At 36.8% G+C, this 19,449-nt stretch overlaps 1 protein-coding gene and 1 long non-coding RNA gene across 2 annotated transcripts; one reads left to right on the top strand and one right to left on the bottom strand.

Annotated features, from left to right (window-relative positions):
• Nucleotides 1-8,553: 8,553 nt before the first annotated feature.
• LOC103441472 (uncharacterized) lies at nt 8,554-11,206 on the bottom strand. Its single transcript, XM_008380161.4, has 5 exons — nt 10,606-11,206; nt 9,693-9,792; nt 9,369-9,468; nt 9,173-9,264; nt 8,554-9,009 (listed from the first exon to the last, which is right to left on the bottom strand). The coding sequence occupies exons 1-5, from the start codon at nt 10,808-10,810 to the stop codon at nt 8,649-8,651; spliced, it is 858 nt and encodes a 285-aa protein (XP_008378383.1). The 5' UTR covers nt 10,811-11,206; the 3' UTR covers nt 8,554-8,648.
• Nucleotides 11,207-17,141: 5,935 nt separating this feature from the next.
• On the top strand, nt 17,142-19,104 carry LOC139198269 (uncharacterized). The gene is made up of 2 exons (XR_011583636.1): nt 17,142-17,207; nt 18,570-19,104. It is a non-coding gene; the product is annotated as an uncharacterized lncRNA (long non-coding RNA).
• The last annotated feature ends 345 nt before the right edge of the window (nt 19,105-19,449 follow it).

Here is a 19,449-nt window from a genome sequence, read left to right as displayed (position 1 = left end):
GGGTTAAAGGTTTGAAAGGTTAAAGGGTTTAGGGTCTAGGGTTGGACTTAAGGGTTAGGGTTTATGGGAAATGGGTTTAGAGGAAATGGGGAAAAGGGTTTAGAATTTGGGTTTTAGGGTTTAGATAAATAGGTGGGTTAGGCTTAGGGGTTTTAAGGAAATGGGCTTAAAGGATTTGGTTTTAGGGCCCAGCCCCAAAGGCCAAGGCCCTAAGGTAAAAAGACATGGTCAGAGGGTCTTAAGTTTAGTAAATAAAAATAAAAACAACTTAAAGTAAAGGGTTTTTGGGTTTTAAGGAGGACGGGCCGAAGGCCCTGATTTAAAATGGCCCAAGGAGGGCCTTTTACATTAAAACAATAGATAAAATAAATAATAAAAACTGAAATGGGTTTTGGGTTGGGCTCGGCATGAAAGGTTCAAAGGTCTTGGGATTTCTAGGTTGCCGGATTCAAAGGAAGGAGAAGGCCGGATTTCGGCCGGAAAGCTACACCAACGTTAAAAGGCCATAACTTTGTCAATACTCAATGAAATCGAGTGATTCAAAAATGAAAATCATATTTCTCGAAGAGACGAAGAGAATGGTACCTCATAAGATGTCTAACTCGCCATGGTTTGGCTGGAAAATGCCTCGAAATCCACAAAGGTCACCGGAAACTGGGTAAGATTCAAATGGGTATAACTTCTTCAATACTCAACGAAATTGGATGAAACAAAAAGGAAAGTTGTAGTACTCAGTGAGATGAAGAGATTAATACATTGCACGCTGGCCAAATTGCTGTGGTTTGGCCAGAAATTGGTGCGAAAGCCGTCGGACTTGCCGGAGGTTATTTTCTTGGTTTCGCCGTTCCTCGTAGCGACGGGAGAGAGAGAGAGAGAAGGCTGATGATGGCGATGTTGAGGATGGTGGTGTTGTCCACCGCGAGCAGGTGGTGTGATGGAGTGCGTGGGTGGGTGCTCACGGTGATAGAGAGGAAGAGAGATGAGTGAGCTTCGAGAGAGAGAATGGAGTGTGCAGAGAAACAGAGAAGAAAGAAGAAGGGGTCACGGGGGACAAAATCAAGGGGTGGGCCCCTTGGGCACACCAATTAAGACCCAAAAACAATTTTAAAAGCAAGATAATCTCAAACTTAGTGAAAATACAATTTAAATTAGGGGTGGGTGTAACATTCCCCATTCTTTGTCTGCAACCCCTTTCTTTCCCCTTTCTTTCCCCAGTACGTAGTATCCACACCCTACCATCCAATCTCAGGAGGAACCACAAAGCCACGACCCACCCCATAAAAAAAATATATATATATATCCAATTTTCAAGGTGAAAGTGAAAAAAGTTCTTTCCTTCTTTTTTGTTTGGATCTGCAAATCACAATTTCCTTGAGGATTTGGGCGTTCGTTGTTCCATATCATGTTCATCGTTGTGCCATTGTTTCAAACCCCAGTCGATCGTTGTTCCAAATCGCAGGCGTTCGTTGTTCAATGCTACTGCATCGTTTCAGATTGCGAAGGTGGGGTGGTATGTGCTGTGAGAGAAACAAATACAGAGGGGAGTGATTGATGAAGGTAGGAGTTGTTTTAGGAATATACATGGGTATTTTGGGTAGAAAACTTTGATTTGTGATGGAGCTCTCTACCTGGAATTCAATTACCACCTCTACAGAGGGAATCCAAATCCGGGGAAATCCGAAATTGAACTCCTAAAATTGGCTGGACCCCACATAAAATCTAATTCCCCAATTGCTAGTAAATGGCAGAATGCTTGGGGAGGAATTCAATTCCGTTTCTCTCCATTCCACTCCCGATTGGTAAACACGCCATAAATGAGTGTGAGTTAATTAAAAGAATTAAACAAAAGCTTGTTGGATGGAAGGCTAATATCGTCTTTAAGGCAAGAAGATTAACCCTTATTAAGTCAAATTTGATTGGTATGCCTAATCATATAATGTTTTGTTTCAAATGTCCTGATCAAGTAACTAAAAAGATAAATAAAAAGTGTATGGACTTTTTCTGGGGAGGGATAAGAAATTAAAGCCAATTGCTTGGAAGAAAGTTTGCACTTCAAAGGAGCATGGAGGGCTTGGTATTAGGAGAGTTTGATCACTTTAATAATGCGTGCATAGCCAAATTAAGTTGAAAATTTTTAACTAATGAGAATAATTGGTGGGTTCAAATTGTTAAAATAAAATACTTATGGAAATATAATTTCCTGAGTTATAAAGTTAAGCAAAATATTCTCTGGCCTGGAAAGGCATTCTTAAGAGTATGGATATTATTTACAAGGGTATGAGGTGGATTGTGAGTATGGTAAGGATATTCTATTCTAGACCCATCAATGGGTTTTTCCTTACCCATTGTTCCATCTTGTCCAGAGAATGAACGGGCAACTTTGAATTGAGAAGCTAGAGTTAGTGATTCCATTGTTAACAATTGTTGGGATAGAACTCGTCTTTCTAAAATGTTGGATTTAGATATTGTTAGGAAGATAGGTATTATCCATATTCCTATTCAAAATAGAAAGTGATTATTTTGTTTGGGGTCCTTCAGCTAATGGAGAGTTCTCAATTAAGTCGGCAACTTGGATCCAGAGCCCTAATCATTAGGATGTAATATAGACATAAGTTGCTGAAGAAATTGTGGAAGTTAATGATTTCCCCAAGGTTAAAATTTTTGCATGGCTCCTTATACATGAAAAGTTACACATCAGGAGTCGTATGAGTAAATTTGTTCCGGATATTGATAAAATTTGCCCTCTATGTGGCAATATGATGAGAATCAAGATCATTTGTTCCTTAAATGTCATTATGCAAAAATGGTCCGGAATCTTTCTCCTTTGAGTCCATGGAATAATAATTCAGCGCAATTTGGCAAAGTTATAGATTGAATGAAAACTTTAATCTCGTTTGAGGACAATAGTTTGAGCCACGTAAGTAAAGCTCTTTTTAATTGCTGTCAAATTTGAAATAATAGAAATTATAAAGTGTTTAAGAGTATAATTCCTATCCCTACTCAAAGTTTATTAATTGCAGCAAATTGAGGTTTGTCGTACTTCAAGGTTAATTGTAAACAGAATTTCGGGGTTGAAACTTGTACCCCGCATCTCATTAGATGGCAACCCCCTCGTCCTAGTTTTATTAAGAGGTATTCATCAATTTCCCCCCTGAACTTGTGACTATTGGCCAATTTCCCCCCCTCAACATTAATTTTGGCCAATTTCCCCCCTCAACTCTCATAATTAGTCAATTTCCCCCCTCAACTTTAATTTGGCCAATTTCCCCCCTCAACTCTCATAATTTGTCAATTTGCACCCTACTGTTAATTTTTTAATTTGATCATAATTAAACAAGTGTGTGTAAGAAACTAAATAAGATGTATGTTAATCATTTTCCTATGTCTTTATCCTATTACAAATAGATTAAAATTTAGAATTTTACAATTTATCATAGATAGTATTATTATTCATAATAAATCAGTATGGAGTAATTTTATTTGATTTTTTACTATACAAAATTGATAACGAAAATGATTGATGTGTACATTTTTGTATGTGAATACAATTTTCTTTATAAAAGTGAAAGCTAAGTTCAAGTAAATTGCGGAGAATCGAGCTTTAGTGCAAAAATGGCTAGTCAATTCATAATTTTCGACTCCTTATTAAGAATAACAATTTTATTGAAATAGGTCTGATCCATGAGTTTAGGATTATTATTTCTTCTTCTACATGCTTTAAACCTGATTCATAACTTTTTCTTATAATCAACCCATATCACATACTAATTGTATTATGTTTTTGTACATTTTACCCTATATTATGCAGGTGAGTTTATGTTAATTTTAGTACTTTGTTGGAAGTTATTAGAAAGATTGAAAGAAAAAAAAAAGAATAGATGGAAAATTAAAAAAATTTAACAGAAGGGGGCAAATTGACTAATTATGAGAGTTGAGGGGGGAAATTGGCCAAAATTAAAGTTGAGGGGGGAAATTGGTCAATGTTCACAAGTTTAGGGGGGGATTGATGAATACCTCTTTTATTAAATTAAACTTTGATGGTTATGTCAATTTGGAAAAAGCGGTTGTTGCTTTTGTTGTAAAGAACGAGGAGGGGCAACCATTCAGTGCAAGTGCTTTTAATCTAGATGGCGCCGCTATCACTCTTGTGGAGGCCATTTCTTTAAAAGAAGGCTTTTATACGCCATACGCAAAGGTTTCAAGAACATAATGGTGGAAGGGGACTCCATGCTTGTGATTCAAGCGGTGCAAGGCGCTTGGGATACTACTTGGCATTTTAAGTCGGTTGCGTCGATTGCGAATAATATTAGATGGCTGGCTTCTAAATTTCATTGCATTAGGTGGAACCATATCTTTAAGGAAGCAAACTTTGTGACTGGCACTTTAGATCACTTTGGACATACAGTGAACCCATATTTTTTGGAGTATTGTTTACCATTTTCGTCTATGGAGGTCTTTAAATTTGATTGTATGGGAAACAGTTCTATTCGAGGTTTCAAATTTTAATCAATCTCTTTCTTGATAAAATATAGGGAAATACCCAGAAATAGAACAACTTCTTAATCTTGCGATAGAAATAGGACATTTCGAATATGCACACAGCATGCATAACAATCGAACAGAAATATAATTTTTCCTACACCTTGAAATGACCAAATTGTCCTCCCATATAAATGGGTTATCAAGAAATTCTAGTTCTCATTCTTCATCCAAGCTCTCTCTCTCTCTCTCTCTCTCTTTCTCTCTCTCTCTCTCTCTCTCTCTCTCTCTCTTCACATTTCAAATATGCACAAGAGCTCTCTCTCTAACCCACTCATCTTCTTTGATTTTCACCTTTTCATTCGTAGGTTTTGTGAATTGGGTTTGCTTAATTTTGCTTTTTGATTGATGGATTTTTGTAGTTGAAGTGATTGATTTGGTGTTTCTTGAAGGAGGCCCAAATCCTTCAATTTTGATTTTTTGATTTTTTTTTTATCATTTCTATGGTTTATATGTGAGTTTTTATTTCTTCTGTCTTCTCCCTCTCTCGATCCAAATTTACAAGCACTAAAATAGGGTTTGGCTTTTACTGCAATTAAATGAAAAAACATATTAAAGGTCAGTTGCATTTTGGAGAAGAAGAAAAAATTGAGGAAGAAGGAAAAAATTGAGGCAAAATAGAGAAATCAGAGTGGAAAGAAGGAAGAGAGAATAATATGGACAAAATGTTTCGCATACTCGTACGCTCTCTTCGTATTAAGCTTGCTCATACACTATATGTACACGACATGCATAGGACATGCACATGTCATGCTCACAGATATGAGATTTACCTAAAAACTCATAGCTCACAGCTCTCTTTTTGAAATAAGAAAAATGACGCATCAGATAAACGACCCTAAACTTTATATGAAGAACCGAAGATTCATTAATTTGAATTTCATATCAAATTTGATTGGGTTCAAATATTTCAACGATTTGAAAAAATTGCAGTTTCAATAGGCATGAAAGAACCCAAATGAATAAAAGGAAATTGTTTCACGACCTCGTTCGTTTTTTCGTATTTGCAGGGCCTGCCTCTGAATTAAAGGAAAAAGTAGTAAACTACGTTAATACGAAGGGTATCAAAGATGTAAATACGCACCATCTACACATAATACACTATATGCAACCACATGCACATAATATGTACAGTACATGCACATGATATGCACAGAACGAGAAAAACTTTAACAACAACATATTGGTATAGTGGATACAATTAACCATAATTGTTATGTATATAAGGTTATAGTGACAATTTGAAAAGTCTTGTTACATATATCAGTCACCCCTTAATTGTGCACATGGAAAACATGATACTCGTTATCGTTATTTCATGGACATGCATGACCCTTAACGTCCTCTAAGTTTTTTTTCTTAATTTTGTTTTTCGCCGATGCCAATTAGGTTGTGGTCATACTCACTAGATTTAGGGGCACAACATACGTGCATCATAACTAGTGAACATTCCCGCTTCTCATATTAAGATGTGGTCATGCACACCATATGCACACCATATGCGCAATACGGACAAATTTTCAAAAATTCTGCAATTGAAAACTTGAACCAGAAGTTGTTTCATCCCAGTCTTGTAGCACGTCAAAACTTGAAATTTATTCCACAAGTCATACGCGCCAACATGAAGCACAAACCCTAATTTAACTTCTAAGTATTCATTCATCTTACAAACAACCTAGTTATTCCATAAATCATTGATGAAGGAACTTGGAACCAAACACCTACCTTACTATGCTTGCCAAAGCTTCAGTCGCTGGAAAAAATGGAACTTTTCTGCCAAAACAGAAAATATGGTACAAAACCCAGCTCACTCTTCTCACCTCTCTCTTGCATCCCTTTGTTCGAAATCAGAGGTATGAGGTGAACCCAAAGCCCAACTCACTCTTCTCGCCTCTCTTTGAACTTCTATCTTTTCAAAATTGGAGCTCAAAGATATGAGGAAGGGAGAGAGAGTAGAGAGAGAAAGTGAGTGAAGAGAGAGGAAGGGAGAGAGAGTAGAGAGAGAGAGAGAAATCAAAATATGGAAGGAATAACACATTTATATGTGGGTATTTTAGTAATTTTGGTTTTGTGCATGGTGTGCATGGCCAGTTCGTCCTATTTATGTCCCATTTTAGAGTATTTCCCTAGTCGTGCGAGTTGTCAAAACAATTGTATGTTGTTAGCTAAATTTGTCACATTACACATGGATGATGCTAAGGATAATCAAGGTTTGTTGTTGATGCAACTGAGTTTCACATTTACCTTGCCATTTGATTAACACAAATGTTACTGCTTTAAGCTATAACGAAGGAATGTTCATAGTTTGTACTGGGTTAAATCCACCTAGACAGTTCATCCACTTGTCACCACATCATTTATATATCTAAGCTCATTCTCTACCTTATTTATTTGACAAATAAGATTTTTTTTATTAGATTAATTTTTCCTTGATAAAAGTGGTAATGAGAGAGGGTGAATAGAAATTAAGACCTCGGGTGCAAAGAAAATTCACACTTTGGCATTTGTAAAATTGCAAATCCAAAAATTCTTGAGTACTCTGGAATACCGGGTGTTCTAGTTGTTTTAACTGTTAAATCTTAATTTTTATATTTTTAAATAAAAATCTAATAGTTAAGATATCCAAAATATTCGATATCCGGAAGTACTCGAGAAAGTCCCAACAAATCAGTTGCAAAGATAAAACCCAAAGGTACATATTGCTCTTGTATAACCCTGTTCCATTTTGGGCTACGAAAATGTCGAAATCTATGGCGGTACATCTTTGCTTTTGGGACGCATTGACGAAATGAGTGATAGAGAAAAACATCTTGACCTATCCACTACTTGCAATACTAGTCTACAATTGGGCAAATGAAACTAGTTGCTGCAAAGCAGAATGACGTGCACCAGCAATCCAATTGGTCAAGACACAATGTTATTTGTATAGTTACATATATAAATGCACATTTACCATCTCTTATACAAAGCTTATATTTGGGGTACCCATTATATTTGTTCCACATTGGTCGTGGGAGATAATTGAGCAAGCAAAAACTTATACTTGGGGCACCCACTATATTTTTCCCACATCAGTCGTGGGAGATTAATGAGCAAGCAAACATGCCTATAAAAGGAACACCCCAACATTGAACAAATCATCTTTCTTGACCTATAATTAAATATTTTTAAAAAAAATTTGGCCCTAAAAAAAATATCAAATATAATGGCTAGCTGACGTCAGCATGTTACCATTGCATTCAAAATTCAGCCCGAGGCTGGCTAGCTGGCTAGGTTGAGCTAGCCGGTTGGCCCTTTGGCCCTTTTTGTCCCGTGGGGCCCACGAGCCCTTTGGTCTAGCCATCGGTTGGAGATGGTTTTCAGGTTATTTTCAGCCATTTGGCCCTCTAGACCATTCGGTTAGAAATGGCCTTATGGATTCAAGAGTTGAAGGAGTTTGTAGTGGGTGATGAGTGGGACTGTTGCTGTCCCACTTGAGGGCCCACAAATTTGGCACCTTGGACACAAACGTATTCAAACCTAGTCTAGAGCGCCAATGGTCCTCTACCATAGTAGCGAAGAGGAGCGTTGTTCTTGCATCACGACATGGATTCGATCTATGTTGGCTCCCTAATCTAACATCAACTTTAAGAAATTTATCATTTGACAAAAAAAAAAAAAAAAAAAACCTAGTCCAAGTAAAATTTGAATTCCAAAAAGTCAAAGAAATATTGGAGTCCCTGTGGAGAATAACTTACATGTACTTGAAATATCACGGTGGCAACATTCTAAATCATATCATATTTATGTGGGTAAAAATAAAAACACATAGTAATGCGTGATTGTTTTTAGATTGCGTCACTGTGGTATCTCTAGTGCAAGTAAGTTTCTCTCGTCATGAAGCTCGGAAAAGAAAAACCCTCCCTCACGTCCATTGACTTACCGAGACACCAAGATCTTTACAACTACAATTTTCAGGTGTTGCGAATGGGAGGAACAAGTAGAAAAACAGATTTAAAAGTGGGCAAATGACTGTAGAGTGTAAGGCCAAATGTAAATTTATGATATTTTCTAATCAATTTAGGCCAGAAGGAACAGAAATCCATCACTATAGCGTTCTTGAAGATGCACTAATCTATTCTCCAAGTATCCCTTCGACTGTGCCGTTTATCACGTTTTTCGAAACAAAGCCCGAATATCTTCCTAAACCCAACCAGTAAGCCACTAGCTATGCTTGGCGCGCAAGTTCTTGGAGACGATGTTCCTACAGCTGACAGTTTGGAGTATGGAAACCATTCTCCTAATAAGAAAGGCAGCCTGCTCCCATTGTGGTCAATAGAAACTTCGTCATCACAGAGTGGGGACTTTGGATTCTCGATGTCATCAGAATCATAATATACCTCGTCGTTTTGTTCTACCTCTTTGCCATTCCCTTCTTCCTGTATGTCAGTCTGCCCTTCCTCTTGAAAGCTCATTGATCGCGACACTGACCTGCACATATCAAATTGATTAGTACACAGCATGACTGAAGAGATAAAAGTCCAGTTAAGAAAAGCGATTAAGTGGGGCTTATTATAGTAGGGAACTGCGGTATTTTCATGCTTTTGCGCTAAAAATTCTTATAAAAGAGAAATGGCAATAGGGAGAGCCTCACATTGTGTTTTGTTTTAAAGCGAGGAACCCTTTCTTTGACGATTGCCTCTTTGTCATGCTGTAGCTGATTGAAACATGCCGGACAAAATGCAGCTGCACTTACCAAACAACACCAGTTTGAAGGACACCACACCAGCTTTATAGTAGCCAACTGGATAAACGAAAAATTTCAAAAACTCAAGGGATCTGCCCCATACCTGATCACCATCTTTGATCCCATAATGGTTGATATGATCAGTTTCAACAAGTAGCTTCTGATTACCGTAGCACAAGCAGAAATGACCCCACACGTGTGGCCTCCACGATCCATAATTTAACAAGGAACATTGTTAATCATAGGAATCCGGCAGTGCAATGAACTTTCCAACTCAAGAGTATAAAAAGGAAGTTTCCATGGAAAATGAACAACTGTTTAATACAGTCTAAAGAAAAAAAATATCTGAATGCAAAGAAGTTCAATTTATGTGATTATATGAGTTTGCTTCTAATCCAAAATATTTCAATGGATGATGTGAACATACCATGAAATTTTTCCCGGTCCCTTCTGTGGCATGTGACTGAAAACGGCCTCAACTGCCTGCTTCAATTCTAAAACCGTGGCCGTCATAGCAACTTGAATATCTGTGAAAGCGAACATCTTAGTTCATGCAGCTCATCAGATAAACATCTTGATTCTTGCAATCCTCAACAAAAAATATAAATAAATGAACATTTTTAGACGGGTAAATTCTCAGTTAAAAAAATAATAACTTCAAATGCAAAAAGAGGGCAAAAAAGACCGAGAGAAAGAGAGAAAGTCAGCTGTATTAAGGATTAATTTGGATAACTATTCTCACCAAACAAAGTGGAGGGCTATTAAGACAGCAAACTGCAAAATACATTTCTGGGAATATGATCATGACAACTAAATCAAATCCTAAGAAAATTGAAAAACCGTAGATTTCATTGCGGAAAATGTCTACAACTGCAGATATGAATTAGGTAATGGAAATCAAAACAAATCAGTCAGACATTAACCCTGAAATGTGCGCAAAATTGTTTATCAAAACGGAAAAAACCTAACTAACAAGGTACACAAGGTTGACCTCCAACATTCCCACAATTTTCTGAGCAACCAAACACGCAGCAATGAGATTAACAACCTAGAAAGACAATAACAGAGATGCCTTCAAAATGAAATTAGAAACTACTAACGCAACACCAGCATGAAAATTACTATATCTTCCCCGAGATCGAAATGGCATCGTAAAAGAAAAACGATTACAAATTTAAACACCGAAGATTTCTACACCATTAGGATTAAAATTAAATTGTAACTCAAAAGAAGGAAAAAATTACAAATTTGAGTCCATTTTCCAACATTTTCTCGGCAGCCAAACAACCAGCAACAATGCACCTTCGAAATTTAGAAACAAGAGGAAAGAGAGAGTATACCGAAGCAAGAGCCGTCCAATTTCATAACGGAGAGCCGGAGTGGCTCCTGAGGAAGCGCGGAGTAGGAGAAGCTCTTGCGGGAAAAGCCATCGACGAGCAGCAACGGCACAAACGGCAGAGAATTGGAGCGGCGATGCCGTTCGATCGACGGCTGCCGGACAGGGACAAAATCATCATCGTCAATCCTCAGCGTGCTATACGACATAGCTCTGTGAATTTCTCCCAGAGAAACCCCTCAACCATCGCCTTATACCCGAAAAAAGGAGCTCGAAATTCACCAAAAAAAAAATGTAAAAATCAAAAAATTAAAGGATAAATAAAGAGGGATTAGATTCTTATGGAAGAAGAACACGCATTGTGAGATTAGGGCTTTTGGGGAAGCTGTTTCAGAGCTTCTGTCGGAGGCAATTCCAGAGAGAGAGAGAAGGCGAGGGAAGAGAGAGAACCGGAGGGAGATATTTCCCTCTTTTTTTTATTTTTTTATTTTTTTATTTTTTTATTTTTTTATTTTTTTTTATTTTTTACATTTTGGGTTTGAGAAAGAAGAGGAAGGCAGTTTGACGTTTTGAGTCGTTACGCACGCGCGGTTTTCCGCTCCTTTGATTTTTTAGGACCAGCTCTAATTAACACACTAGTTATTTTATAGTTTAACGAATAAAGGAATTGTCTTTCTTCTATTAGAATTTCAAGGGAAAAAAAATAAAAATCATATAGGTTGGTTAGTAAGTTCATTACTTTTCAAAAGGCTTATTCTTTGGAATGCTTCATGAAATTGCTATTTAATCTCAGTTTACTTTCAAAATTGGTTTTATCTCACTTTGGTCCCCTGAAATTGACATTTTTAACTCTTTTGGCCTCACTTAACACCATTCTATTAAAGAACTGTTAAATTCAAGGGTATTTAAGATATTTTATTTTTTACACATTTATTTATGTCTAGCCTACACACTAAACTAATCTCAATTCCGTTTTTGACAAATCTAATTCAAACCCTGGGTGTTGATGTGACCATCCGTCTCAAATTTTACAATTTATAAATTTTAAGTGTGAATTGACGAAAATGTCCTGGAGGCAAGGACTTTGACTTCTATTGACCATCGTCTAGAGGAACGTATGACTTATTCTTTTAGCGTATTGGTATAGTGCTTGTTGGTACGAATGCATAGGCGAAAGTCGGTTGTGGGTTCGGATTATAACGGTATAGTTACGGACGGGCATTTGAAGTCGTCTTACTAAACTATAGAATTTTAAATTAATTAGAGCTCCCACCATGTGGGAATGGAAACCAATTAGATTTTTTGTTGTTGGTGGGCCAATTAAGCATTTGACCAATAAAAGAGAAGCTCCTAGCATTCTCTTCCCGTGGAGGACACACACGACAAGACCTGGTTTCGAACTGGTGTGAAATTTTGGCCACTTCCACCATATTTTCAGGCGAAATTCACCCATCCATTACATGTAACCTCTTTCATAACCTCCCCTCTTCCATTTCCACCCAAAATTAGAAGGAATTGGGTTGAGGTTTGGTGGAAAAACCACCATGGGTTCTGCAGGAAAGGTTGCTCGAGATCCACCAAACCTGAAACAATTTCATTCAATTATCACTACCAATAGACTTCCCTTGAACTCCTGAACAAAGCCCAATAGGTTTTAGGGGCGGCGGAACGTCGAGGAGGAAGAATTGAAGCACACCCTTATAAGGTTTCCGGCGGATTTTCATGAAATTGAGGTGTTTCCTGGCTAGATTGGACTTGGCCACAGGTATAAATCGATTCCTCATGTTGTGTAGATGAATCTTCATGTTTGGATCGTGTGATTTGATGGAGAAATGAGAAAGTTATAACGATTTAAAGTTTGCCTAGTTTCCAGCGACCTCCACCACTTTTGAGACTTTTTCGGCCAAATCACGCTGAGATAGCCATCGTGTAAGGTACCAATCTCTTCGTCTCATTGAGAACTATGATTTTCGTTTTTGAATCACATGTTTTCATTGAGTATTGACAAAGTTATGGACGTTGAAAGGTTGCCCAGAAATTCTGGCGAGTTACCAGTTTTCCCGCGGACAGTCGTCTTTCGGACCATTTTCCGGCCACCTCCGACCACCATTTGGACTCTAAGCTGGCGCCAATCATTCGGGACACCTCGATGCACGTGCTAGAGAATCATAGTGTATAGTCCAGGTGAGTGGATCTTTTCCTTTTATTATAGGTATATAATTGATAGTTCCACAAACGCTTCTAAAGTGAATTATGCATGTTACCTACAATTAATTATTGTGAACTACGAATGGTTTGATCCCTATTTAGGGTACGTAGGCAGTCTAATGAGACGTTAGATGCAGCCATACAATAAATGAGAGTAAATAACTAAGACAATAGCCTTGTTTAGGGAATTGAGTAATGTGAGGGACATTGGTGGAAAATATAAAATTTAACCTTATGATTTGGTGGTTAAATATTGGTCATAAATCAATGTATGAAGAATCAGGAATTTGAAGTAAGGAAACGTAAGTAATGATAGTTAATTAAATTAGTATCTAGTTGGGCTTATCATTGATAATTATCTCCGAAAATAAGTAGTTTGGGAGTAAGGCGTTACAGATTATACATTTCACGCCATGTTATATATATATATATATATTTGAAAATACTATGTTATAGTTGAGTTCTAGATTGCAACATGACATATTTATATATGTATTACCTGAACCTAATTATTGTGAATGCTTCGAAGTAATAAATGATGATGCGGATGCCCAGGTAAGCTTCAGGAGAGTACATGTTGATGATAGTGATGGTAATGAGTATATTGATGAGATATGTGATGAGATATGGATGATGAGATATTGATTGGCTAGTATGTTAATGAGATATTGATCCAGCCGTACAGGTCACGTGAGGTGACTCCGGCTAGTATACTGATGAGATATGTGATGAGATATGGATGATGAGATATTGATTGGCTAGCATGTTGATGAGATATTGATCCAGCCGTACAGGTCACGTGAGGTGATTCCGGCTAGTATATTGATGAGATATGTGATGAGATATGGATGATGAGATATTGATTGGCTAGCATGTTGATGAGATATTGACTCAGCCGTACAGGTCACGTGAGGTGACTTCGGCTAGTATAATGATGAGATATGAATAATGAGATATTAATTGGCTAGCATGTTGATGAGATATTGATTGAGCCATACATGTCACGTGAGGTGACTGCGGTTAGTATATTGATGAAATATATGAGGAGGTATAAATAAAGTCGTACAGGTCCCTATAAGTGACTCTGACTTATTCATGAGATATATGAGGAGATATAAATAAAGTTGCACAGGTCCCTATAAGTGACTCCGACTTATATGCTAGCAATGATGAATGAGATTTATGAGGAGATATCAATAAAGTCTTACAAGTCCCTATAAGTGACTCTAACTTATATGCTAGCAATGATTAATGAGATATATGAGGAGATACAGATAAGTCGTACAGGTCACTAGAGGTGACTCCGACTAATAAGCTAGCATATGTGATGAATATGTGATAAGCTAGCATATGTGATGAATATGCGATAAGCTAGCATATGCGATGAAATATGTGATGAACTAGTATATGTGATGGGATATGGGTAAGTCGTACAGGTCACCATAGGTGACTCTGACTTGCGTACTAGTATGAGTTATTAATCACATGATTATTTGATATTGCTGACGAAATGCCGTCTTGTGGTATATTTATGATATTTTCTGGAAATTATACAGGTGTTGTAGTGAGGGGTTATAATGTTTTATATGGTTTCTATTAAAATTTTATTTACAGGGCAGTCACCTTTGTCTTGTCTTAACTCTCCAGGTTTTATTAGCTGAGCTATTTTATCCTCGAAGATTCGTGGCGATTCTTGGTATTGGAGATTATTTCGAGGGTACGACTTTTAATTCACACTTCTGTACTTGCTTATGCTCTAACGTCATGTGTGAAGTGGGGTCATTCCCGTTCACCGGTGCACTCTAGTATTTATGCACTCTCAGGTTTAAATTTATTCACATTTTTCCACATCATCACACTTTATGGCTTCGTCACATTCCAGGTGTCGGCCAACACAGCTCGATTCGGAGTCCTAGTGGACATTCCGGGTCGGGGTGTGTCAGTTGAGGTTTTTTTTAAAAATAAATTATTCAATCAATAGAAAACTTTCGAGCAACAAAATCATTATATCAACAAAAATAAGGGTTACATGTTTGTTTTAGAGTCGTTTCACTCACAAGGCATCCATGTATTGGCTCGAAATTTTGCACTTGAAAATTCTCATTACAACATAAAGGAAACATGATAAACCCATTTCACAATTTCTTTCTATTCGAAATTGACCTAACCAAGTTTCACCCATCAAAAAAATAATCTCAGATCAATTGTACAAAATATAATCTAAAATAAAGACATTAATGTGACACCCTGTCCCAAATTTTACGATTTTATAAATTTTAAAACGTGAATTCACGAGAATACCCTATAGGCGAGGGTATTGACTTTTGTTGATCGCTAGTTCATGACGCATATGAACTATTACCTTACCGTATTTAAAAAATACGTTGGTAAGGGTTGTTATTTATTCTATTCTTTTCTTATAGTTATTGTTATTTTTATTAATTGAGGGGGTTAGAAAAATTAAGGGGAAAAAGAGGAAAAGAAAGAAGAGAAAAATAAGGAGGAAGGCTGCCTGATGGCAGGGAAGTGGAGAGGGAGAGAAAGAAGATGGGCATTGCCCAATCAAGAAAGGAGGAGAGTGAGAGTGATGAACGAGAGAGAAGAACCAGGAGGGAAATGAAGGAGGTGTGGAGCACCCAACCTAGCTGACCCGTACACTCAGAACAAAAATCGGTTTCGATCCGGTTCTATTTCCAGTTAGATTCAATCACTTTTCCGATGAAAGTCACCCATTCTTCACCTGGAAATCATCCATTGACCTCCCTTCATCCATTTCCACCCAAATTTGGAAAGGATTTGGGTGTAAATCATTGAAATAAACCATGGGGGTGCCGTGAGACCCATGCTCGAAATCCATTAATCGTGAAACTATCTCCTTGAATTACCACCACTAGAACACTCCTCTAGAACCTAAGAACAAATCCCAGGCAGTTGTTGAGGTGTCAGAGTAAGTATGGAGGTCGAATTGAAGCACACCATTTTCTAGGGTTTCGGCAGGTTTGAGAAAAATTGGAGCTTTTCCCGTCCAAATTGGACTTGGCCACATGTATAAAGTTTACTCTACTCATTGAGATCTTCATTCTTGTAAATTTTGATAATTTTTTGAAATAGTTGGATTTTCCGGCGAGTAGGGCGGCCGACCGCCACCTGTGGCGGCACGTGGCCAGGGGACCGTCGATATTATCCTTAGGCTAAATTAGATGTCTTGAGTTCATTTTTGGCAATCGTATATCGTAGGTTGATCGTTTGGACCTAAACTCATTAGGATACGTTACTTGGTAAAGATATGAATCGACGATCCGACCGTTGGATCGTTACCAAACTTTAATATGTTATAGTACATAATATTTGAGGACCATAGAAACTTACGGATAAGAAATCTGAAGTATGGATTTTCCCGAATTGGATTTGTAAGTTTATAAATTAAAATGTTGACCGCCATTTAGTTTTGGCAATTGGCGGAGATCCTACCGTTGGATCGTAATGAAACCTTAGGATGTTGTTCTAGAAGTATAATGTGAATTTTTGGAAGCAACGGATCAGAAATCCGAGTTTCTGATCTTCCGAATTGAATTATGTAAGGATGCGTTTTATGTAAATTATGTATTTTATCGGTTAGAACTCTGAGATGTGATTTGAAAATGTGAGATTTAACCTTAGGAATTAGTGATTGGATGTTGGTCATAAATCATGGTGTGAAGGATCGAGAATTTGAAGTAAGAAAACGTAAGTAATGATGAGCTAGCATATGTGATGAGATATATGATGAGCTAGCATATGTGATGAGATATATGATGAGCTAGCATATGTGATGAGATGTCTGATGAGCTAGCATATGTGATGAGATGTCTGATGAGCTAGCATATGTGATGAGATGTCTGATGAGCTAGCATATGTGATGAGAGCTAGCCTATGTGATGAGATATGGATAAGTCGTACAGGTCACAAGAGGTGACTCTAACTTATGAGCTAGCATATGTGATGAGATATGGATAAGTCGTACAAGTTACAAGAGGTGACTTTGACTTATGCGCTAACATTGATTGATGAGATATGGTTGTAGTCGCATAGGTCACCATAGGTGACTCTGAATGGCGTGCTAATATGGGTTATTAAGCACATGATTATTGATATTACTGATGAGATGCTGTGTTGTAGTATATTTATGGACTTACTGTTGATATATTTTCAATTTCACATTGATACGTGGTATGATTTTCCTGGAAACTATACATGTGTTACAACGAGGGGTTATAATGTTTTATATCGTTTCTATTAAAATTTTACTTCCAGGGCCACTCACCCTTGTTTGGTTTTCACCCTTCAGGTTTTATTCACTGAGTTTTCTTATCATTGTGGATTTATGGCAAGTCTTGGTATTGGAGATTACCTTTGATGGTACGATTCTTAATTCATTCTACTGTACTTACATATTCTCTAACGTCACGTGTGAAGGGGGTTCATTCCCGCTCACCAGCGCAATCTAGTATTTAGGCACTCTTAGGTTTAAATTTATTCACATTTTCCCACATCATCACACTTTATGGCTTCGTCACCTTCCAGGTGTCGGCCAGCACAGCTCGATTCGGAGTCCTAGTGGACATTCTGGGTCGGGGCGTGTCAATTAAGCTATCATATCCACAATATCCCAAACAAATCATCTAAAACAATTGTGCACAATTTGCAACCAAAAGTTTATTCGAAAATTTTCTTTTGATTGAATAATTTATTTTTAAAAAGCCCTAACTCATGGGGTTTGAATTAGAGTTGTCAAAAATGAAATTGAGGTTGGTTTAGTGTGTCGGCTAGAGTTAAATACAATGTGTAAAAAGTCTAAAATACCCTTGAATTTAACAGTTCTTTTACGGAATGGGGTGAAGTGAGACCAAATGAGTTGAAAATGTCATTTTCAGGGGGCAAAGTGAGACAAAACCAATTAATTAGCCTAAATGGCAGTTTTAGGAGCATTTCAATTAATTAACCTTTTTCAAAATATGTTGTAATAAAAAAAAAATCTCTAAGATAAGTAAAATAAAATCAAAAAACAAAAATGTAAAACAATAAAAAAGAGTCAATTGGCACACGTGTAAGTGTGTGGCAAGAAGTTAGTATATCTCTATATATAAAGCCAACACCCTAAAATGGTGAAGCTTTTTAAAATTTCTAAAAGGAAATTTTATTTGAACCCATACAACTTCTTTTTACACCCAACTTACTCTCTACACCCATATTATTTTAAGTAAACTATTAATATCTCTTTAAACCCAAACTTACTACCTAAACTACCCTCACAAACACAATTCAATATATAAATTTATCTTTACACCCATTTAGAAAAACAAAAAATCAAAATCAGTGTTTTAAAATCATTCTTAATCCTTCTTTTTTGCTGATTTTGCTCAATCCCATATCTGTTTTAATTAATCTTTCATCAGTTGATTTTGCTTAATCCCATATAGATGATTAAAAAAAATTAAAATTTGAAATCCCATATGTTTTTATTTTATTTTTTGTTCAATCAGTATGCAATTTTTTGCAAATGATCAAAATTGGATCATCAAATCCCTCCAATATTTAGTACAAAATCCAGAAGTTTCACATGGTCTGTTGGATCACCTTTTCATTAATGTGATCTGAAGTTTGAAGAACCCTTGGTTGCTTTGAATCCATAAACAATAACATAAGCATCTAAAAACTCTGAAGTAACATTGAGCTAGTACAATCATAATATTACTGCACTAAAAGCTTATGCATTTTCAGGGAAGATAAGCAACGTAATGAGAGTCTCGTAACTAGCATAGAGAGAAACAAGGTCGGAGCGTTTTTGCAAACTCAAAGTCCTGGAACTGAAATGCAAGTGCACAAGTACATCCCACAAGTGAGTAGTGAGAGTCTCGGCATCCCTTGGAGCAGCTTTGAGCAATGCCCCATCTAGTGAAATGTTGTAGTCCTTTGTTGGAAAGGAACCAAATTAACCACGCATTTGGAGGCAGGTTAACTTGACTTTTTCATCTTCACCCAACTCCACTACCGTAATAGGTTCTCCCAGTTTAAAATGCCAGGTTTCAGCCATTGGTATGCGATGAAAGCGCGACACGTTCCCACATGGCAGCAAGAAGTAGATTGATTATTGGGTATATATGAGTTTATTGATAAATTTTAGTTTTATTGTTCATTTCATTTTGTACTTGATAGTAATTATGTAATAGAATAAGAAAGACAATCCATATTTAAAGTTTAAGTTTGGTATAAAAAGATGTTATATGGGTTTAAATAAAATTTCTCATTTCTAAAATGCCCATTCTCACATTCGATCCTTGAAACAACACATAGAAGCAGTTACTCCAGACTTAGTTTCTTTTTTTTGGCTTATTTAATTAAACAAATTGTAAATCACTTTTTTTTGTTCAAATAAAAAATAAAATAAAAATACACAAAGGCAGGATATATAAAGCTAGAACGCAAAAAAAGTGAATCATTCATAAATACCTTAAAAAAAAAAATTAAAAGAACTAAGATGTAAAAAGCAAATCACCACACACGCTCACACATGTGGCAAGAAGATAGTAGTTTAACTAATTGATTGATAATTATTCTACAAAAAATAGTTTTTTTTTCCTTTGTTGAAAGTTGGGATACA

The sequence above is a fragment of the Malus domestica genome, chromosome 08 (genome assembly GCF_042453785.1).
Source record: "Malus domestica chromosome 08, GDT2T_hap1".
NCBI classification, from domain to species: domain Eukaryota; kingdom Viridiplantae; phylum Streptophyta; class Magnoliopsida; order Rosales; family Rosaceae; genus Malus; species Malus domestica.
This window is presented reverse-complemented; position numbering and strand designations above follow the sequence as displayed.